This window comes from Pezoporus flaviventris, unplaced genomic scaffold (assembly GCF_033815535.1).
Source record: "Pezoporus flaviventris isolate CSIRO_AGI_PZ_B2104156 unplaced genomic scaffold, CSIRO_AGI_Pfla_v1 ptg000013l, whole genome shotgun sequence".
Classification (NCBI taxonomy): Eukaryota; Metazoa; Chordata; class Aves; order Psittaciformes; family Psittacidae; genus Pezoporus; species Pezoporus flaviventris.
Window position 1 is genome coordinate 11,567,237 of NW_026892561.1, and position 23,826 is coordinate 11,591,062.

A 23,826-nucleotide genomic window follows, 5' to 3' on the forward strand; every position below is an offset into this window, starting at 1 on the left:
CTTGGAGAGGTTAGGTTCAGATTTCTTGTACTGCTGTAGGTGCCACACAATGTGAAGTACTGACCCTATAGACAGTATATTCAACAGTAATTAAAGAAATGGAGATTTTATTTTGTTGTGAATCAGTCTGTTAAACTCACATGGCAATATACTAAATTCCTTTCAGTTAATAGTTCTAGTCTTGCTGGGAAAGGAGGACATTTTGTGCATTACTTTGCTTGAATAGTGCTAAGAGACTAGCAGATGGTCACTTTCCAACTGGTTTGACTTGAAAAAAGAAATTAAAATATTATAGTGCCGGGGAGAGATGTTGTAATGTGTCCCTTTCAAATTAACAGGTCGTTTTTTCTACTATTTTATGATTGTAAAATAGCTCAATGTCACATAAAAGGTTAAAAGCTGGAGTAAATGGCATCATGGGAAATTTGAAATAAATAGGGTCTCATATGGTTTATGGCTCTGTACTTGAACACACAAGGAATATATTTCTTTCCTTGAAAAGGCGTTCTGTAAGAGCTTGCCGTGCTAGTATGAATTGTAGTCACAACAGATTCTATTTAAAGTAGTTTTAATTCACAAGGCAGTATTTTTTTTGTTTGTTAAATTACTCCTTGCAAAGGCCACTTGTTCAAACTCTTTGCAAGCCAAAGAGAAAATGTGGTATTTTCAGAAGGAAAAAAAATACCCAACCAAACAAAAAAAAACCCACAGATTTCAGTTCATTAAATTATTCTGCTGGTATCTTAGTGGTTGCTTTTCGTAGAGCACAGACCTTCAAAACTGATTAAGTTTTATACTCCAAACTGTCAGGTACTTCATATTGGTGCTGAATTTGTTTTTCTTGGTAAAACTGCCTCCACTGTGATGTGCTGTGATGTCCTAATTCCAGAAACCCTACTGAGCAAGACTTGAACAAATTTAGCTTCTGTGTCTGTCCCACTGGCTGGTTTCTTGCTATGCAGGTGAAGAAAGGTGATGGGAAAACCCTCATAAAGCTTCTCACTAGCTACCTAGGTGAGATAACCCTTGTTTCTTCTTCTGATACATGGTCACTTGAGGCTGTTACAGAGTGACCAAAGACTGAGAGGAGATGCTTAAAATTGAACTGCAAAAAGTGAAGTGTTTCTTATTTACAGGTCTGTAAAGTTGTCATGGCAATGGGAAATGTTTTGTCTTTCAAAATTATTAGCAATGCTAACCTTTAAAATTATCACCCCTGTACAGCTAGGATGTTTTTATGTTGAATCTGATAATTCTAATTTTTGTTTTGAATGGGGGATTGTGAACTACAGCTAATTCTGTCAAGCACCTGGGAGGAATGTTGGGAAAGATAAGAGCTACTGGAATATTGTCCTTCACCCAGAGCTTGTTTCTCAACATAAAGTTTGTGTAATTTTCGCAGAGGGGTATGCTGTGGTTTGCCATTTCAGAGTTTGTTTTCTGTCTCATCCTACTCTCCCAGAAGGAGACCTATGGATAAGTTGCCTATAAACAAGCATCACAGCCAATTTGTTTCAAAGTGCCTTTAATTTTATATTTCTGTTTTGCTTCCAGTCATCTTTGCTTAATATTGTTCTGTATTTCCTCACAGATTACCAATGTGCTGCCTGTATTTCTTGGTAGATGAACAGCAGTGGTAACTGCAAAAAAGAGGCTATTCAGATAGGTGATGAAGCCTGAAGATATAATTTCCCTAAAAGCTAGCTTAGGCCAATTAAAATTAATAACCATTTCTCATAACTACTGCAGGAGAGAGTTGTGGGTATTTCTGCATGATGCTGTTCAGGGACATACTGAAATTGCATCTGAGCTCAGAACTGTTTGGAAACTGCTTATCTACAGTTTAGTGATTCCACGCCCAACCTCGTAAACCAAGATCTGGCAGCAGTTGCCGGTCGGCTTGGAGCTACCCTGCAGCACAGCTTTTGGCCAATTTAAAGTACAGTGAGTTGAGGTTTGCATCAGAAGGGAGGCAGCGTGCCCACTGCAGTGCTTTGTGGGCTAGCACAAACATGAATAAATGGGAAGCCTTTGGTTTGCACTACTACAGGACAAACTGCCTCTGTTTCGGTTCCTACCACATGAGTAACAGTTTGGTTTCAGATAAAGAACGAATAATGCCGTTCAAAAACTGCCCCCATAATAGGAAAGTTTATTGAAGTCCAGGGATTAGCATTATAGAGAATGGGAGGTTTGAAAGCTTTTGTTCAAAATTGCGGAAGTCTAAGCAAAAAGGTGAAGACAAAAGATGATGGATAGAAACTACTCAAACAGAGGACATAAAAATTCTAAAGAACTAACAAATCAAATTGGCCACATGAAAAATTGTCCAGAGGAGAAATATCAGGTTGTTATGGCTTCCTACCAACAGAAGATAAAGAGGTATTTTTTTCACAGTGGATTATGACGGAACAGGGTCTGGGTGATATTGAACTACTTCTCCAGCATGACATGTTGTGTCACTGGAAAAGCGTGTGATACCGTTCTTTGAATAGCAAAGAATGTGAAACTCTTGGATGACAGAAATAGATTGTCACAGAGATGTTTAGCCCTGAAGGTTCAAGATCACTGAAATTTAGCAAAAGACATAAACTGGTTGCTGTCATTGTGCTCAGGAATCCAGACTAATTTTTCAAATAAGAATAAAATAGTGGTAAGAGTGTGCCATAGTAAATTATCTGTAAATCAGCTAAAGGCCTTTTTTCCTCTGATGGATGCTACATGCATATTTTGCAAATGAACTTGCTTATACTCAAATGGCACATTCATTTGCTTTTGCGCTCTCTCTTCTAATGGAAACCTTTGTCTTTTTCTTTTTTTTCTTAAGGTGACTGAGTCTTAGAGGCATATACAGTGATACAGATATTAATATGCATTATTGTAATTGACTGTGATTAATCCGTAATTGTACCTTTTTAACTGGGATGACAACTACAGGGGCTTCAGTTTTTAAAATATGGAGGAATAATTTTTATATGTGAATTAGGTTTCACAGCTGAAAGACGTATTTGGATTAAAGAATATTTTGAGCAAACACAAAGAGGCAGGAGTCCATTTTCAGCCTGAATTACCTTATAATGCTCTGATCCTGTTTTGGTCAAAGATGAATTTGCCCAGGCTCTGTTAGCTACCAAGCACCTACACTGTGCTTCCTGGAGAGAAGAATACGGGTAGGATTTGGGTTGGGTTTGGAGGAGGGTTCATTTTATTTTGAACTGAGCCTGCTCTGAAAGAAGCATTTATTGCTTTTTATGCATTGTGTGTCTACAGATCTATTGAACAAAGGTTTTTACTAACGTCCTTACTTTATGTTGGAATAGTTGGATGTTACAGCAGAAACCTGTGATGCACCATGATGTTTTCTTGAGATGCTTTGGTTTATCTATGAACCAAAACAAAATGAAAAAGGAAGGCTACAACAGTTGCTAATAATAATATTTATTTATCAAGCTAAATAAATAGCTTTCTTTGAGTAATAGTTGAACAGATAGAAGAAAGTGCTATTATCATGTTATACCCCTTTGAGTAATAGATAAAAATTGTAAATGACATTTTATCATGACATCACATTTGAGTAAGTTCAGAAATTATATAGTGGGTTTCCAGAGTGCCCCATTGAAACTTGGATGCTGACATGAGTCCTTTGAATCCTTCAGGTACAGAAAGAAACAAAAGTCATTGGAATGGCATTCATCAATAGATTAAAATCACCAGGGCATATCAATCTTGTTACTTTCAACATGTTTTGCTAACACTGAATTTATAAAAATATATTGAAGAAATATGGTGGTGGTGTCTTGGAATCAAAATAAGATTTGTCCATTTATTGGTAAAATAGCAAGGAGATAATCAGCTAGTTGCAGCTTTTCAAACAGAATCAGTGGCAATTCTCACTTTAGAAACCTTTCTGGTAGTCTTTTTCTCTCTGTAGTTCCTTAAGCGAGATTTAGAAGTTTTTTCCTTCCCACAGTCCTTCCCTGTCTCTCTGGATTTTCTTTTGCTTAAAGTCAGCTGGGAACATAATGTACTTGCCCGTTGTTCCTCCTATTTCCTTACTTTGAAGATACTTCCTCTAAAACTTGCTTCAGGATTTCTTGAAGGATGAGATAGAGACACCAGTATAGCTTTTTCCCCCATTTGGCCTTCCTGCTGTTGAAGTACTGGGAATTGCTTATGCTCAGTTTGGTGTGTGACCAGTGGTTATGTGTGATTACACCAAAAGAGAAGGAAAAAACAAGCTTGGATGTGTTTATAAAAGGTAATTATCATTGCAGAGGAAGAAGACAATGATGCAGTAAGCTATCTGAATGACTTGGCATGGAGTCAGTTTTTAATCTCTTTTGTTGTGCTTTTTTATTTTGTCTTGTACTTCCCTTTCCCTGTCCATAAGCATCTTACATGTCCATGAGTAAGATGAACTGCTGATTCCTCCTTCCAGGAGGATGTGCTCAGGGGAGTAGGAATACAGGGGAGCTAGAAATTCCTGGGACTCATGACAGGCTGAGATAACCAGGCTCAAGATGTTAGCCACAGTAAATTAGGAAAGCGTTTCTAGTAAACACAGCTGCTGAGACCTTCCAATGCCAGGATCAAGCCGGTCGGCCCCATTTCTAATCTGAAGAGTTGATGGCAGTGTGCTGGAGCTCTCGAGTCAGTGACCATCTGCAGAGAGGAGGTGGCTGGTGCTGAGTGCCTCTGTGGTATGGCCCTGCTCAGGCGAGCTCACTGCGAGTTACAGGATTGCATGAGAGGAATAGAAAAGCTACTTTCTCAGTCTCTGACCAGAATGCATGATAAGGCTTGATGTCAAAAAGGGCAAGATTGGGCTCACAGCAATTATGGCAGAGGCATACTGGTTTCCTTGACAACAAGATTGAGGATTCTTTGTGATTTATTATTTACCACTTCAAACTCTTCATTCTCTGATTTAATTAGGGAGAGGGATTTCCGCAAGGCCCCCCCCCCCTTCCAAATTTGAGTACCCCCTCATTATTGTTAAGACCAACTACACCTCCTATCCCAAATTGATGTGGCTCTAAACCAGCAAGAAATTAAGTTTGGCATTTAGCGTTTGGAATTTTAGACAGGTTGCTCAGACAGCAGTTAACTGAAATTCAATGGATATTATGTTGGGTGATGACTTGTTAATCTGCACTTACTAGCAGGGATAATAGACGTCTGCACTCATCACCTCCTTTTCCACCCTTGCCCGCTTCCCCCCTCCCCCGCCAATTTTTTCAAAGGCAAGGGACGGCAACAAGTGATACTTCTCTATTATCCTTAGAGCTATAGGAAAGATAAAATAGTACCTGCAACTGCCAGTTTCCCTTGCTTGGGCGATTCACATTATTTGCTCCTTGAAGGCTTTATTAGCAATACATCAGCCACTGTTGTGTAAACAAAGAGTGTATTTTGATACTTGGGAGATTTTTTACTACTACCAGTTGGATAGCTATTTTGAAACAGAAATCTTCTCCTAAAATGTGACTAAAGATGGGAGGTGCAGTTAGTCGGCTCCAACTTCACATGTATGTCAAATATGTATTTACCACATTTATAAAGCATTGACTGAAACATGATCTGCAGGGCCTGTTCTAAATTTAGGAATTCAGAATAGAACTTTGAACACAATAATATATATAATAGAGATTTTTATTCAAATGTCAGGGGCAAATCGGTGTCATTATATATCAAGACTGAAATTGGGTCCTCCAAAGGACATTTTTTCTTAAAGTACTTTCCTGGGTTGCATACTTTTTATTTCATGTTCAGCATGAGGTGTCTACTGCATTTAATAAAATAAAATGAAGGTCACAGGAGATCACTAGTTTTCCCATAACGTATCCCAGTAGATGACTGGAAAAAAGATAGCAATTGAAAGGGGTTGAGGATCATCTGTGCAGACTGTATAGAAAATCAGTGTCTTTTTTTAAATTATAAGGATGAATTCTAGTTTTAATTGTGTTTATTTCATTATGTATAATCTTTCAGCTGTACCACTGCAGTTTTAATTTCAATGGTTTATACACGTTTTGTCAGCTTTACTTCAGGGAGCTCCTGAAGTGAGTCAGTAGGTGTTGCTCTTCCCTTAGTAGGCTGAACATGAAGCTCATTGAGTCAGTAAGACGGCTTACAGTGACCTGAACATGCCTGTGTCAAGTCCTAGCTCACTAATGCACCAGTGCCCCATTAGGCTGGTGAGGGAAACTGACTGCTGAAGATGCTTCTTTAAAATGGAACAGTCTAATGAAGCTCATTAATGCATTTTTCATTAGAACAAGAATACTGAGTGTCCAGGTTAAATTCTAAGGAATCTATCCTGCACTCATTGAGGTTAGTGCCAAAGCTCCCTGTGATGTTAGTGATGCAGGATGAGAGCTTAATTGGGGTAATTAAGATTCTGCTTACCTAAAATTCCCTATTATTTTCAAGTAGATAAAATATTGCAAAATTACTACTATGAAAGAGTTGTATAATGTTGGATCTCAACACATCCGTCAGAGATGACAGCATTTCAGTGGGAAATAATATTATTTCTGTATTTTGTATTTGATTCATAAAGTACCCTTGTAATTTTCTAGAGGCCTGTGTACCTGCAAACTGTCATGAAAAATAGGATTTGTTTTGGTTCTGGAGTTCAAACACTGTCTTTATTTGTGTATTTGAAGATAATGTGGGCCATACATTGCTGAAACCCAGTAGGAATCTGAACTTTAAATTCAGCAGTGGCAGAGATGGAAAGGATGCTGCAGGAGTACCATGGGACTGTATGAATTTCAGAGAAGAGTTTCATTAAGGGCAACTTGCTCTGTGGTAGTGCAGGCATACTAGAATCACAGTTTGTACCGAAACGCAGCTTGCTTACTGAGTAGATAGGATATCCAGTTTTAGTGCCTTCCAGGGAGTCTGAAGCCTCTGTTATAAATGATTATGTCAGGATGTCTGATTTAAATAGTTACCCTAACACCTGCTTGTACCTGCCTCCTTTGGACACCCCTAACCTTCTCCTTCCCTCCTTGCCATCCCCAGCAGATGAACAACTCCCTCCTCAATTACGCTGCCATAACGGCTGCTTTGATCATGCTCTGATCTTGCTCTGGAAATTATCTTGATTAATCAAACTCACTGCTGTAAAAGAAACAACAATGTAAATGGATGGACAAGCAGAGGGACCCCATGGGTGCAAGCAGGAGCTGGCAGTCAGCCCGGCAAGGCTGTCTTTGCTGGTGCAGGACGGTGAGGAGGCTGAGTCCTGCGGGACCCACAGCTCCTGGGCAGCCCTGTGCTCCCCCCCGACCTGGTGGTTAGATGAGGCACCATCCCCTCTGACTTGCAGAAGCCCTCTGCCTGTTTGTACGCCTAAATAATGTATCAGGAGAACATGGTGCTTTTGGTAGGAAAGTGCCGTTTTAGGTGGTGTGGAAAAAAGTGGAGCAATCAGATCTTTTATACTTCACAGCTGCCTCCTCCTGAAGTACTTGCTTTAGACACATAGGGACAGATTTTTTTAAAAGGAAACTGGCCTTGTACTATTCAAAATACATTAATTACTGAGAAAATTGCCTTCCACATCTGTAGTAACAGTGCAGTGCTTCTGTCTTGCTGATTATTGAGTTTATACTTTAGCACCTAACGATGATTTCCCCCCCCCCCCCCCCCCGGTGCAGAGCTCTCCTAGTCCTGTCGTTTATTATTGCTTGTATTAAGATCAGTGAACAACTTCGGAAGCTATTAGGTGTGTGCTTCTAAATAGAAGTAATTAGCAAATACAAAGTTTTCCTCTCTGTGTTACAGTGTGTATTCATCCCTTTTGTTACTTTCTAATATAAATAGCATTAATTACGGAACTTTTAGCACATAATTATGGAAAATTGTTTACTTTCTGTCTTAGTACTTGGAGAGAGATTTCAGGGATCTCGAGTTTTCATTTATTCAATTTGAGCACCCATTAGCTGATTCTCTAAAAGCTGAGAGCATTCTTACATCCACATTGTGACATTTGGGGTGGAGGGGGCACAAATTCCAAGATTAAAAACCAGAATCCAAATTCAGAATCCCTGAGTTTGAATCCAGGTGGAATTCAGCAATCCTGTTACTTTATCTCCCTTGTCTTTCATGTTTGCAATGGGGCATGTGAATATGAAGTTCCTTTATAGGTGATTAACAGCAGTTTGAGAGGGTAGCAGAGATGCATATTTCCTTTATTTACTCTGGAAATAGTACCTCTGTTGCCATTCTTTCTTACTTCCAGCCTGTCCAGGGAGCATGTTAGAACTGTTTATTCCCGAGGACTTTAAAAATTACCAATTTATTGATAAACGATTAAATAGTTTTCCTTCATACAATTTATTACTCAGAGGATGCTCTCAAGTATCTGTGTAGGATTATTCCATGATTCCCTGAATGTGCCAAAACCTTCAGTACATTGCAAAAACTCTGTATGGTGTATTTCTTTCCTCTCTATAATAGTCTTTTAGGAATCCACCAGTACTTCACAGAAGGTAAGGCCAGGAAGAAGGCCTTTCTCTCTGACAGGCATTTTCTGAGATTGCTTGCCACTCTTGTCTCATATCTATTTGTGGGAGTATTTGAAGTGATGGCACATTTACCTTGAAGTACATTCATCACATCGCTCTTCTCCTTGTTTTCAAAAGGTATGACTGTGTATTTTGGTTTAGCAGTTTCATCTGCAGGATCTTGAGCTTTTATGTTTCCAAGGGTTCTTCTTTCTACTTCTGAGTCCTCAGAAATGTTTCAGAAGCTATACTGAATGAGAAGGGGGATTGCTGTGCTGTTTGCATACTCATAAGCACTGTTTAAGTGGCTTGCCATCATTAAAGTTAACCACATAATTTTTCCGCTGTAATTTATATTGTGACAGTTGACTCCACCCCATCATTTTATTGGATAGAGTATATGAACTTTACATTATTGCATGATTCCACTCCATATGTAATTCTGTTTGTAAACAAGAGGACACCCCCTTTATAATTTTACAGCTGTGATCTCAGATATTGCCATGTTGTAGCTATCATACAATATTTTTAATTAAATATGTGAAAAATTTTTAACACTAGGCCAGTATTCAGTATTTTAAACTCTACCACTTGTAGAATAGCATTTTCTTTTAAAATAACCCAGAATTATCAGTGTCCAGTTTCTTCCCCATTTTAGTGAGGTGAAATGTTTTGCTTCCTTACCCAGGTTAGAGTATAACCTGTTTAATAAGGCAGTGTACACAATGTCAAGAGTTATTATTAGAACCCAACATGTCACCTGCTGGAATGATTTAACTTTCACCAGTGCACATATTCTCAAGGAAATGGTACATCTGTGCCTGGTTTTTATGAATCTCTGAGGTGATAAGGCTTTTTGATTCTTAAAAATGGGAATAAAAGCATATTTCTTTTGTCAGCTGTTGCCTCTGAATACTGCTGATGGGAATTCCCTGTTCTTCCTCTTCCTCTGCCCCTCCTCAGTGCATGGTTTCCCATAAAAAATGATTGAGATAAAATATGAATTGTTGTCAAGATACATTTTAATGGAAAATAAAAGAATATTTATTTTTATTCTACTACCAATATCCTGTGCAGAGGAAATAATTCGACAGGAAATCCTGTTGACACAACATTTCTGACCCATCAGCCTTTGTGTGTCTTACCTCCCTGTTTCAGAGGTTGTTTCTGATTCAGAAGCTTCTCCTTCCTGACAGGTGGTGTGCTCAGAGAGTTCACAGTTGGTAAACTGAAGATAACCTCCAGGAGGGGGATTTGCAGAGACCATGGGACTTACTTGCCTTGAGAAATTTTGAAGATGCAATGTATTTAACGGCAAGAAAGAAAAGGGTAGAGTGCTTTTTGCGAGCTGGCAGAGGATCAAGTGTGTACGATGTGAAGGAAAAAAGGAAGGAGATTCTTGCAGCCTGAGAACAGACATCTGGCTGGCAAAAGAAAAGAAATATCACTGACAGATGAATGCTGTTTCAAACTGGGATAATTTTAGATCAAGAGGGCAAAGTTTTGCTCTCATGCATACAGCTCCCACTGAAAAGGGATGGGAAAGGTGCATGCATATGAGAATAAAATTTGATTCTAAGTGAGAACTGAACAACACATTTTTACACTAGATATTTAGACTTTCATGTTTAGGTCATGTGGTTTCCATCTGCCACATGCAGGCATTGCTAAAATGCTGCCAGGAGCCAGGCTCTGGTTTTGTGACTTTCATTAAAGGAATTAGTGGTTTCTATCCAGTTTCAGTGTGGCTGGATTTGAAGTGCAGAAGCCCATTTTCACAATTTAGCATTAATTAGTACTCTTGTGGCAGCCTCGGCAGGCAGGTGAAGGCTTAAATGGGCATGAAGACCAAACTGTCTTTTTTCCCATACTGGCAATTCCTTAAAAATAGGGTTGAGACATGATGGGCTAATGTGGGGATGCGTGCACAGCTGCTGTCTGGGCTGTGGTTGTTCCAGGTGATTGAAGGACTTCACTTTACCGGCCGGTCTTTTCTCTCCTGCTATTAACGAAAGAGAAAACCACACAAACACCAACAAAACCACAATCCAAAAGCCCCCTTAATTCTGATACCTTGGAGAGACATGATCTTGTCCTTCTGAATGAGGGGTGAGAGCTGTTTAGGAGAACTTAAATGAGAACCTTGCCATCTGTACATAGGAAGGATTGACACTGTTACATTAAAAGGCTGAGATGCTCCTGCTCATGTTTGGTTTTGCTGAATCATTCAGCAAGGTGCAGAAAGCAGGTAAGCCCTGACTCTTTTTTTTTTGCTGGAGATAGCCTCACAGGGATATTTTTGAGAATTGCATAGAGACTGGAAAATGTAGAAATAAAATTGTAATAAGTTTCAGTTAACCTGGAAGGCAGGACCCATCCTGTGTGAGTCAGAGGGCGTAACTCAGGCTTCTGCCCTGACTTTCATTAATCAGAGACACACCGTGCTCTGTGTTTATGTACACTGAATATTAAATATATAATTACAAGAAATTACCTACAGTTCTAATTCTGCTGCTCACACTGAATACTGAAGAACACTAAAGATTTTCTAATTTTTTTTTAAGACTAAATAATGATCTAATAAAACATAAAAAATAATTTTAAAAACCCAAAGGCAGGTTAGTTAGTATTTCTAAAAGCTTTATTGGTAGCAGTTGGCATTCCTATTTTGTAAGAGACATACTTCGAGATTTTAGCCAACTAATTAAAATACGAAGCAGTATGTCCGAGAAACAGAATTCTAGAAGCCAGTGTTAAAAATTACCCCTCACAGCTAATTTAATCAATGAAATAGTTGCCTTGCATCAGTATAATTTAGTCAAGTCTGTTCCTTAGGATTTCAGGCCTCTTTGTTAAAGTTCAAATAATGAGCGTACTTTCATGTACCTTGTTTTGAGTTAACCCCATTTCTGTGAATGAGTTAAAAAAAAACAACAAGGAAGATGTCCCTTGCTAGAAAATAGGTTTCCTTCACTGGATAATCCCTTGTCTCTAGATGTCCCCTCCTTCCAGAATCTCAAATGAATATATACTTAAAATGGCAAAGAATACAGCTGCTGGAGAATATATTTTAAATGATCTCTTCCTGCCTAACTTGACCCCGACTGAACAGTGGGGTTTTGTCTGCCGAGCTAAAGCACAGGCTGGCTGTGCGCTGGCTGCGGGGTTTTCCTGAAAGAAGAGCTGAGTGGTGTGAACTCCAGACCTCGGTGCAGTATCAGAAGCTCTTACTGTGCCAGTGTAATCTTTTAATAGACATGCTTGCCAGAATGACTTTTTCCTTCAAAGATAGAATTAGAAAGCACAGTTGTCATTTAAATTGCCTCTGTCTTTGTAGTAGTTGGTAGTGATCTGTTGACCAGGATTGGATAATTTAAAAGCTGTTTAACAAAATAGCATGCTTGTCTGCGTGAAATACATGCAGTGCTGAGAGACAGGAAGAAGTCTCCCTTGACAGAGTTCGTGGGATTCTTTAGAAACTGCAGGATACTGAAGCTTTACTGCGGAATTATAAAAGCTTTGTGAAGCCCATGTTGAGAATTTGCATGATTTTCAGATGGCAACGTATGTTCAGCTGTCTCTCTGCAGCCTCCGTGTGCGCACATACACACTTTGCCGGAAGAGGATTCTCAGCAGAATTTTTGTCAGGCTTTTCATTTGTTCAACGTATATTATTGAAATGCTGCCCAAGACGCATCACTTCGTCTTGTGTAGAATTTGAATCATCATGTTGCATGATTTGGTAAAATAAAAGAGATTGTGAAAGAGACGACTGTAAACATTCTGTTTGAAAAGATGTGCTCTTTTCAAAAGACCTTTCTGTTAGAGCCAAAAACACAAGAAGCAATATTTCGTTGCTCTCAGACACATATATATTTGTTTCTGTAAAGATTTGTTTTGGATACTCGGTTCTTCCAGTATCTGCATTCTTTGAAATAATTTTATATTTCCATGTTGACTTTCTCTGTGCTTTAAGTTTTAATCAAAGGTTCCTTGCTTCTGATGTCAAGGAATACTGATGTTAGCCTGTTTACATTCCACTGTTTTTCCTTGGTATGGGGTGAACTTTCAAATGTGGTGGTGCTATTTACTTTAATCTACCAAACTTGGCACACTCTTATTATTGACAACTGAAAAAGATGGTATGCTAGTGGGCAGGATGCTGTGAATTATTAACTTTTCTTTGCACTTTGACAAATTTAGGTTATCTGTGTAAAGACAAATAGTTTTTATAAAGGAACCAAGACTGTAGAATGGTAAATAAGGCATTGCAAACTTACATAGAATGATTTTTAGCCAAATGTGAATTTAACATATTTCTGAAACAGGGTTCTGAGTTACATTTCTTTCCTAGAATTATTATTTTCATTTCATAAAGTATAAGAGGAAAGATTTTTGTTTGTGGTGCTTCATATAGATTTTTTTTTCTCAGCGTGTTTTTCTACATGAATTGATCAATAAAGCATTACAGAATGTATATTACCACTAAAAATCCCCTCTACCTTTTTTCCTTAGGAATGCGATTTCGCAAAAGCAGTTTATTTTCTTCTTAAATTAAAGAGCCTGCACTCAACTAATTTGTGAGCAGATAAAACGTAGAGCAAACATATGTTTGCCAGGAAGCTTTTTTATAATCAAAACAGTCAGCAGGACAGAAAGCACACTCTTTTTCTCATTAGGTATTAATCTTCTTCCATTTTGGAAAAAAAAAAAAAAAAGCCAAACGGCAAACCACCACATACAACACTGATTTATATATGCAAACGCAAATGAATCAGAGACAGCATATGTTTCATCTGGTAATAGACGCTTACTTGAGTTAATGTTAAGGCTGTGTTGGAAGTCCTAGCTGGGCAACAGAAAGATCTTTGCAATTGGGAAGCACTTTGCATTCTTGGGTGGCAGACAGCAGTGCCATCCATGGCACAGTTTGCCTTGAAACAATTAGTAGGAAGACGGAATGTTGATTTCAACTGAGGAGGACAGCCAAACAAAATAGGTTTATGCAAAGTACAGTAAGGCAAGCAGCAGGCTGAACACAGGTTGGTTGGAAAACACAGCATTGCAAATATTCATGAGGAATTGCACTGGAGATAAAAAGTTACTGGTGACAACAGTAATTATTGACAGAGCCACATACTTACGTCTAAAAAGCTCTGGAATGATGCAGAAGCAGGCAGTAACATTCAGATGCTGGTCGTTCAAACTTCCATCCTGTGGCATTACATCTGTTTATCGGGAATTATCTTCTGAATGTAAATGAATTTCAGTCCTAAGTCATTGCACCTGTTGCCAAGAGGTATTTATTCCAATCACTTGCCTAAAGTGCAGAGAGTTATTGCTTGATGGTTTATAGCTCCAAAAAGAGCTGTCGTTTCAAAATCATTTGTTCAGAGAGGAGAAAATGGAGCAAAACAGTTCATTTTACCCTAAGCACTGCTATTTGGCAGTATTCACATTTGCAGCACAAAGCTGCAATATTGATTTTTCGCTCACAGGGCCTCCCACAAGTTCTTTCGTCGATTGTCAGGGTAGCAAGATGGATTGAATTACACTTTGCTTGTTGATACACTTACTTATTCTTTGTTGATAGGAAAAAATTACAAATAAAGCTTCAGCATAAAGATCATAGCAGCTTTGTTAGTGGACTTTAAATTTACTTAGTTAAAATTATTCCTGCACCTGAGAAATTCCTTAGTCTCCCCACCTAATGCTTGCTGCATTGTTTTGCTTTATCGCTTGCTGCTTTTGCAATGTAACACCTACATTATAATCTCAGGTGTGTCCTCTGTTGCTTGTGAAGTGATCTAACCTTGCTCTAGTATTTTTAATGTTTGTCCTAATACAGAACTTCTCATGGATGCCTGCAGGGGGAAAAACTGCAGGATAAAACACATTCGCAGTACTTAGAGCAGTTGCCATAGATGATGAAATAAGATTTGCAGGCAGCTGACTTCTGTAACAAACTGCAGAGCTCTCATCTTTGAATTCAAGGTATTTCCTAGTAGACGTGGAGACAGTGCTGCAGGATCTACAGTAAGGATTTAGTGCTTGTCACAGGCAGCTCACTGTCAACCCTGCCCCCATAGCGTTCCTGCCCTGCTGCTGCATGTGTAGCCACCGACACCTCAGCAGCTGTACCGTGTGCCACCCCTTCCCCTCCCCTGTCTGCCCTTCTACAGAATACCCTTTGGACAGCCGAAGCTGCTGTTTCTTTCCTCAAAACCCAAAAGTTTGGGGAGGGTGGGGGGGTGGCCAGACTCTACAGGCAGGCCACGGTGGTGCCATGCCCTGGAGGAAGCCCTGCTGTGTGCTGGAGATACAGGCACCATTGCCAGCAGCTGGTGGAATGAGTTTTATATGGATGGCATTAAATTTGACAGGAGCAGTAGGATGTAGGAATGGCAGTCACTAGCAGCATTATATTTGGTCCCACTGCGGCTGTTGTGATGGTAATTAATCAAAGGAGCTGCTATATGCATATGGGGTGGGGGCTTTGCATGCACCCCTCTGTATGCCCATTTCACGCCCTCACTGAGCCGTGAGCAGCTTCTGTATTCATTGTATTAATTTGCTGCATGGGAGGAACATGTAGGGTGTTAAATGTGCTGGATTCGTGTTTTAGCTCTTTCCAGCTTTCAGCTCATGATACTTTAGCGCGCCTCTAATAATAATGTTTGCTATTGCACATGGTATGTGCAGCCGAACCGACAGGAGTGAATTGTGGTGCTTTCCATGGCAATATGGCCTCTTCCCATATTAACAAATACTGAAACATATCACCAGAGTAATGGTACTGTTGGATGCGATTCCACAAAATGTAAAGGCAGACCTGGTTGCTGCATTCCAGCCTTCTCCTTGTGCTGGGGTGAATTTCCCACACAGCCAAAGAGCTGGTCCTCTGAGACCTCATCTGCTCTTCTGCAGTAGAAGGAGGTTAGAGTCAGACCAGCTTCTTGCATTAGTTTACTATGCAAATTGGACAAAAGTGGGTGCTGGTGCAAAGGGAAGGCGGGGTGTGCAGATAGAGGATGGGTAGATGGGCTCTGTTTGCCAGGAAGCTACATCCAGACACTGGTGTGATCATTATCAACAGCTCTTTTTTGCAATCCTAACAGGCAGTTATCTTCATACAGTAGTTTTAATCCACAGATCATTAATTCAGTAGGAAAACTGGCAGCCTCTGGTTCGTGTGAAAATTTACTATCAAGGGGTTATCTCAAGTTGTTCTTGATCTTCTTAGATCCCGCTTCCTTGCCTCTTCTAACCCATCATGCTTTTTAAGAAAGGTTTATTTTCTTTACCTTCAAAACACTGTAGAGCTCCCTCTTTCAATACTTACTGGTTATTTCTCTTTGCTGTCACAACTTGTCTCCAGCAGCCTGCACTGAAATATTAATGGCCTTGTACTACTGTATTAGGATGACTTTTTCAAAATAGGCATATCTGTAAATCTGGTGAAAATGTAGAAATGATTTACTGTTTTAAAGAAATAGGTACTTAACAGTACCATGTTACCCACCTTGCCTTCCAGAAGGCAGTAACGCACACGTTTTGTAAGAAACAGAAATATTCTGTGTAGTACTAATCCACCAGTAGCTGTGTACAAGGAAGTGTGGAATACAGATCTGCAGTTTGTGGTACTGATCATTTATGCATTTGTTCAGAATCTCAGCTGTTGTTTTGTTATTTTTTTGGTAAAAGGCACTGAAACACTGAAGTTCAACTAGGTAAAGGATCAGAATGTACATAAGATCTGGTGGCACAAACATGTCCATAAAATAGCTAAGCAAAAGAAACCAACTCTTCCTGGAGAAAGGAAGATATAGAATCATGGAATAGTTAGGGTTGGAAAGGACCTTAAGATCATCAAGTTCCAAAACCCCTGCCATGGGCAGGGACACCTCACACTAAACCGTATCACCCAAGGCTCTGTCCAGCCTGGCCTTGAACACTGCCAGGCATGGAGCATTCACAACCTCCCTGGGCAACCCATTCCAGTGCCTCACCACCCTCACAGTAAAGAATTTCTTCCTTATATCCAATCTGAATTTCCCGTTTAAGTTTTAACGCGTTACCCCTTGTCTTGTCACTACAGTCCTTAATGAAGAGTCCCTCCGCAGCATCCCTATAGCCCCCTTCAGATACTGGAAGGCTGCTATGAGGTCTCCACGCAGCCTTCTCTTCTCCAGGCTGAACAGACCCAACTTTCTCAGCCTGTCTTCGTACAGGAGGTGCTCCAGTCCCCTGATCATCCTCGTGGCCCTCCTCTGGACTTGTTCCAACAGTTCCATGTCTTTTTATGTTGAGGACACCAGAACTGCACACAATACTCCAAGTGAGGTCTCACAAGAGCAGAGCAGAGAGGCAGGATCACTTCTTTGACCTGCTGGTCACGCTCCTTTTGATGCAGCCCAGGGTACGGTTGGCTTTCTGGGCTGCGAGTGCACACTGCTGGCTCATGTTAAGTTTCTCATAAGTTTTTCTTATATAAGAAAGACTAATGAAGTTGGAAATATGGTTTTGTGTGGGGTGTTTTTGTGGGGTTTGTTTGTTTGTTTGGATTTGTTGGTTTTTTTTTAAGTTACTTCTGCATTTGCAAATCCTGCCTGTTCTGCTGCTCTCCACTTTCAGACACAGCTTGATTGTGCCCAAACAAGGAAGAAGGAAGCAGAGAGAAAAGAGGTGGGAACAGGAGCATGCAATGTAGCCATCCAGACAGGCAGCACTAGCAAGGGTTAGAATAAATGAAGAGAAATTTCTCCTTTCTCAGATTAAGGACACAGCGGCAGTGGTGCAGGGATATGACAGTTTCATGAAAGATTCTTCACTTAACATAGTACCAGGGCAAACTGTTTAAAGGTGCACTTCCTTTAGCACACTGATGAGAACTGGTGCTTATGTGACAAAAAAAGAATAGTGCAATGAATATATTCTTTAGGCTCAAGTCTATCTAATCCCTTTATTTCTTCCTTTTTTTTTTTTGCAGGTTTTAGCCGAGCAGCGCTACCGTTTGGTTTGGTTAGGAGGGAGCTCTCCTGTGAAGGCTACTCCATTGACCTCCGGTGTCCAGGAAGTGATGTTATTATGATAGAAAGTGCTAATTATGGACGGACAGATGACAAGATTTGTGATGCTGACCCTTTCCAGATGGAGAACACGGAATGCTTCCTTCCAGATGCCTACAAAATTATGACACAAAGGTAAATATATATATATAATTTGAGTACTAAAGAGAAAAATGCCTGAATTAATACAGTGAGGTATATACTGTAAGAAGTACTGAGTCATAGCTGCCACTTTACTATTGAGGAGTTATTATTTCTATCAGGTAATACTAGATGGTATTAAAAATTACCAGTTGCAATTAGAGAGTTGGGTTTTTTTTTTGATTCCATGAGTAAAAGTTAAAATGCGGGAAGATAACTGCAAGGAGAATTTATTTACTTACAACAAGAAACATTTTACTTACTTGGAGATTCCCTGTCTCCTTGTCTTTTAGGTGGTCAAACAGTATTCAAAGTGTGTCCAAACGGCTGCATTTTTCATTAACTTCTACATTCCCTGGCAAAGTTACACATTTCCTACGAATGCAGTAAATTATTGCCATAGTTCCCACCTGTAAAATGCATCCAATGGAAAATGTCAGAATGATTAAATGCCAAGATGGTAGCATACCATTATACATGTGTGTACAGAAGCATATGTGCTTCTAAACTCAAGTTTAGAATCACAGAATAGTTAGCGTTGTGAAGGACCTTAGGATCATCCAGTTCCGACCCCCCTGCCTCAGGGGGGTCTCACATTAGACTATGTCACCCAAGGCTCTGTCCAGCCTGGCCTTGAACACTGCTGGGGATGGAGCATTTACCACTTCTTTGGGCAACCTGTTCCAGTGCCTCACCATCCTCACAGTGAAGTATGTCTTAGTGGCAGTGTTTGTCACTCAGAGAACATCATCAGTCAGAAGAGCCAAAGAACCTTAGGGTCACTTAGGTTGGAAAAGACCATTGAGATTGAGTCCAACCATAAACTTAGTACTGCCAAATGCACCACTAACCCAAGTCATAAAGCTCCAATAAGTGTTTTTCGTACAAAAAGTGCATCAGAACTAAGATTCACAGAAATCCCTGTGCTACAAGGCTGCATATAAGCAGCAGTCACCTGGTGCTGACAGTTGTGTATGTGTCAGCACGAATCAGTCACTGGCATTGTTACTGGCTTAAACTACAAGCCTGAGTAAGTTCAGGATTGGTGGGAAGTCTTCCTCCCAGTGCATTTTTCATAGGGTGAGGAATCTATACGTAAAGGGGATGTGAGTAACCTGGGAGCTTTCTCGTGCATGTGCACAGATGTCTGAAATGAAACATGCAAGTTGTCCTTCATGCTGTGCTCCATGTTCTGTCTTCTGTTCGAACATGGTAGCACTCAGATACAGTCAAGTCTTAAAAATAGTCTTCCATTTTGATTTCCCAATTGACTAAAGTTGTCGTGAGTGTGACTCTTATAATTTTTTTATTATTTTCATGGGAATACATAGATTCTCTCTACTTCTGTAGTGAAACATTTTGGCTAGCTCTCAGGCTTCAATTTCAAACGTTGGAGGTAAATTAAGGATATCAGGCTTTTTATTCTTGTTGAGTGTTCAACCTGTGACTTGTTCTGTGATCAGTAAAGGAAAGGCTCCATCACTATGCCAGTAAAAAGGTAATATAACTTCTTTAAATCATTTTTGAATTATCTTTTTGTGGTTCTAGTTCGTTGCTGTTAATTAGATCAAGCCAGATTTCCGTTGAGAGTACAGCAGCAGTGTCATCATGCTCTAATCTGTCAACTCCCTTTGAAACCACCTTCAATTGCTTTTGTAAATGTAGTGCCTCTCTGTAGACTTCCTTGTTGTGTAAAATGCATGTTGTGTTTTGATCAAAGTCCTCCTTATGTTCACGGCAAATATACAGATTAAGGTAGTCAGAGACAAGTATAGAGGCACAATCTTGTTTAAAGTGACATCAAACTCTTACTGGAAAGCTGAAATTTCAATCCTTCCATTCCAGTTAATCAACTATAAGTTAATGATAGCAGAAAGTATTTTTGAAGTTCCCCAATCTTCCACTCTTTTTCAACAGATTAAGATGAAGTTGTGATCAGATCTCTGACATTGGTTCAGAATACCTGTGCTCAGAGAGAGTTTCTGGGTTTTGTTCCTTTTTTTCTTCGTGGCCTGAATGAACGGCAAAGATCATTTGACACTTTGCTTTCTATTTTTCTGGCATTTATAGTAATTCAGAAGTTTGCTTTCACAGTTTTCTCTCTCAGTCCTGTCATTAAGTAGAAAAGCTGTCACTTGCCTTGTTTAATCTTTTCTCAGAATTGCTCGATTTGTGCTATATTGCAAAGAAGAACATTGCAAATTTCATATGAAAGATTTAAAGTTCTTGCATCTCATTTATTTATAACTGCATTGGTGATCATAATTTTTTGTTGTCTAAGGCAAACTGTTATTTGGTACTCAGCACATGTCCTTAATCTGATATCTAAAAGTGCTGCATCAGCTGTATTTTGATGGCAGCAATTGCATAGAAAAATCTCACCTGAAGGACTATCAGATTCATTGGGGATTTTTTTTAACTGACTAGAAAAAAAAAAATCTGTTAAAACATTTGATCACAAGGCAAACTGTTCTTCCATACCTTTAAAAATAAGCAGCAATTGTTTCTAGATTGCTAATTAAAATCCTACAGTGTTTACTTCTAAGGACTAATGACACGTTTTTATCACTTCAGCCAGCAGTGTTTCTACCACTGAGTTTGACCACTCAATTCAGTTTAGACCTGCAGTTAAATGTAGTTCCACGGCAATTATTAAATACTCATTGTTCATTTGCAACATTACTCCACAGCTTTTGCACAGCAACTACATTTATTGCAGTTACAGCGTGAAAACACTAGCTTAATGAGATCAATACTGTGAAATCTGAAGACTGAAAAATAAGATGAGGTTTCCAGTTGAACACAAAGCCATGTAATCACATGCCCTGCTCCCCTTCCAGAGAATTTGAGATACTAGCACACAAACTTTGCCAGTGTCCACTGGTGCATCAGCTCCTCTTTCTCAGAAGAAAATGCTACTTGATCTTTTCTCCCTCCCTTTTCTTTCTTTTCTGTAGTTCTAGACAGATTTTTAACTTAATGCTTTCCTAGGAAGCCTGAATAGAACACTAATGACTTCATTGCTTTGCTTTTACCTTTGTAAAGTAGTTATTAAATTTTTAGTCCCTGATTGAAATTAGATCCCAATTATTCCAGAATAAAGTCTTTCAGATGTATTTAGATTCCGCGTAAACTTCAGACTGACATGGTTAAAATTAAAGCTTTGAAGAAAGAGACTAGACCTTTAGAAAATCCCTCTCCCCTTTCACACTTCTCTGATAATTAACCCCGGCGTTTGCATATAGTCAAGTTGGAGAGATCCTACCACGTGCTAAAGTTGAGTTTAGAAATAAGCTTATTAGTGGAATATTTGGTGAGGGAGTAGTGTGAGTGGCAGAGGAACTGTGTTTCAAGCAATTTAGTTCTTAAAAATAGTCAGGCTCCTTGGTGCTCTGCTGTCCTTTAGCAGGGACAAATCTCCTCCATTTCCTCTTTGTTTAGAAAGAAATTAAATGAACAGGAAGCAGAAGATGCAAAGCAGCCTGGGAAAATTACTGTAGTCGCTTGCTCATAAAGTGTGATAGTGTGGCTGTAGTCAGAAAACTGTCACAAGACTTTGAAGTTGATAAGGCTAAATAGTACAGCTCTTTATAGGCACAGCAGAGGTCTGAAAATTAACATGATAAAATTTACTTATGACCTAGTCTTAAGTCCACTTCATTGTAAGTGGATTGCAGGTGGGTTGTGTGAGTTATATGCAAACCGCCTGTGTATTTATGAGGGCTTTCTGCTGCCAGTGTCAACTTCAAAGCCACCGCTTGCAGGTGGATGGACCATACGGTTTTCTCAGGACAGGCACTAAGTATTAAAGAAATACCACATAGTGTTTGGATTTCTCTTTTTATTAGCTTAAAATAATAACGTATATTTAAAAGTACCTGTAAATACTTAAAATACATTTCAGTTTCAAAGGCAGAGGCGTGTTATATATGTAATTTATAGTGGAAAAATAAGCTACAGAAATGCATTTTTTGCATGCTGGGACATTTCACTTCTGAATTAAAACCAGGCTTTTTTCAATAGGAATCATATTTCCTCATCCTAAACTTTTTGTTTAAGAAAATTTTCCAATTATTTTAAAGGTTAGACAATATAACTATCTTTGTGAATCCAGTACAGTGCAATTAGATGATAATTTTGCCTGTATATTTAAATAAATACTTTTGTAGTGTGGCAGATGATAATTTTCCATAATATAATTCTAAATTTTGAGAAATCCAGTATTAAAAAAATGTCAGGTTCATCCTATTCTGTATACCTTATTTTTTGAGTGATTTACAGTTACAGATTTGGGGGGGGGGGGCTAGTGAAAAATGAACTTTCTGTATTTAAAGAAAAAAAAAAATAACAGCTTATTGATGCCAAATCTATGAAATCATTTACTTAGATGCAAAATTCAGGCATTTACTGTTGACAGACAAATTCACGTTAAATTCAGAAGGAAAGCATTGTTTCCCTCCTAATAAAGGCTAATATACCTTGAATTTTTAAATAGGAACTTCTGATCTGTGTTCTGATACTGAGAACATAATCGTTGTAATCGTTAAAAGAGGAAAAATTCAAAATAGTCTAAACTACAGGTCTTGCAGCACATGCAGGCATCCACAGAAGAAACTACAGTCTTGCAGTTTCAGTTTATTTTTGATCTGCAACAGAAAGGAGGTTACGTGAATCCTGCAGCGGAATGGCCTTAAAATTCTATTTTCATCTACAATTTATACTGTAATTGTATCTTCATGGGATCTTTACTAAACATATTTAATGAGTATCATTTTGCTTTTTATATATGCACAAACAAAGCAAACCTCAGTATAAATGTAAGCATAAATATAAAAATGTTAGGTATAATAGATGAACTTAGGGAACTGCGATTTTTTAAAATACCCTTCCTTTTACAACATTGCTGCAGAAAAGTAAAGTGGTTAAAAGAGGAATAAATCCTCTTTAGCAGTGAGTGTTTTTTTCTGTTGCATGCATCCTGTCCTATCTATAGCACATGCAACACATGTACCTTCAATTACTGTGCCCGTTGTGACACCAGTGAAGAGTTCATGCCTGGGTTTTTGTTACCATGAACTTTTCTCACATGGCGATACTCTTAACCTGTTACGTCCATCATCTTTCTGCAAGACAGCTGCACTTAAACAGAGGGTCTTCAAAATGTGAGTGAAGTGCCTTCTGCCCCACAGTGATCAAGGGAAAGCCAAAAGGAGCAGTGTATCCATTCCTTCTCCTTAGACTTTATTTTTTTCTTAATCCTTCCCGACACAAGCGTGGGAGAATGGATGTTCATTCTTTTCCATCTATTTGCATATCCAACAAATGTGTCATTTTGAAAAATCCTATATGTAAATCAGAATCAGACATTTTTGAAAGACAAAAAAAAATAAGTTCTCCTCTGACAAAGACACATCTTTCAAGCCCCTCGTCTCATTCCTGCCTGTCAGGTCTGCAGAGGAAACATTGTCATACCATGTCCCCTTTCAAGTGAAAACAAGTTTGGTCTGTTCCATAATGTGAATGAATAAACAAAATCTTCTACTGGACTCCAGGCTTGCGTGGATGGTGGATAAATCTCGTGTAAGTGATTAATCTCACTCATAAGCCTGAAGAGGTCTCACCAAAAGGGAACTTCGTCCAGGGTGTATTTGCTGGTAGAAGGCAAAGCCTGCTGTGGGGTCACTGCAGAGCTGAATTCGAGCCTTTGCACAAAGTCTTGCAAAGCATTCTGGTGCCTCAGAAATAGCTTCCTCAGGGCCTGCCGTTGAGTCTGTGTTTAAACTGTAACACTCTTCAGATTTGCATTTCTTAACGTGACTTAAAACAGTTTTCTTGGGCAGGATTTTACCCTCTGCCATTCACAAATGGCTGTGATTGAGATAATGGTGCTTTACTTCGGGGGTCTGCCAGGCTCAGACAAGGGCTCTGCTGACCCCTGCTGCTATGCTTGCTTTTTCCTTCGCTTTTTCTTCTTCAGCTGAAGATTGCCTCCCTTTGCTAAAGGTATTACATAGTGGAAAGTGTCTAAGAATAAGAGAATACACCCTGCCTTTTTCTACTTTGTGGTCATTAAGAGCTTGCATGTCTCTCAGAGAAATACA

General features: G+C 39.2%; 1 protein-coding gene across 18 annotated transcripts in view; it reads left to right on the forward strand.

Moving 5' to 3' along the window:
- ADGRL2 (adhesion G protein-coupled receptor L2) overlaps nt 1-23,826 on the forward strand; it is a 179,807-nt gene that overhangs the window by 90,452 nt on the left and 65,529 nt on the right. For all 18 annotated transcript variants that reach the window (XM_061451595.1, XM_061451594.1, XM_061451601.1 and 15 more), the window contains exon 3: nt 17,506-17,719. In XM_061451595.1, coding sequence (XP_061307579.1) covers nt 17,506-17,719 — 214 coding nt within the window. The remainder of the gene's footprint in view (nt 1-17,505; nt 17,720-23,826) is intronic.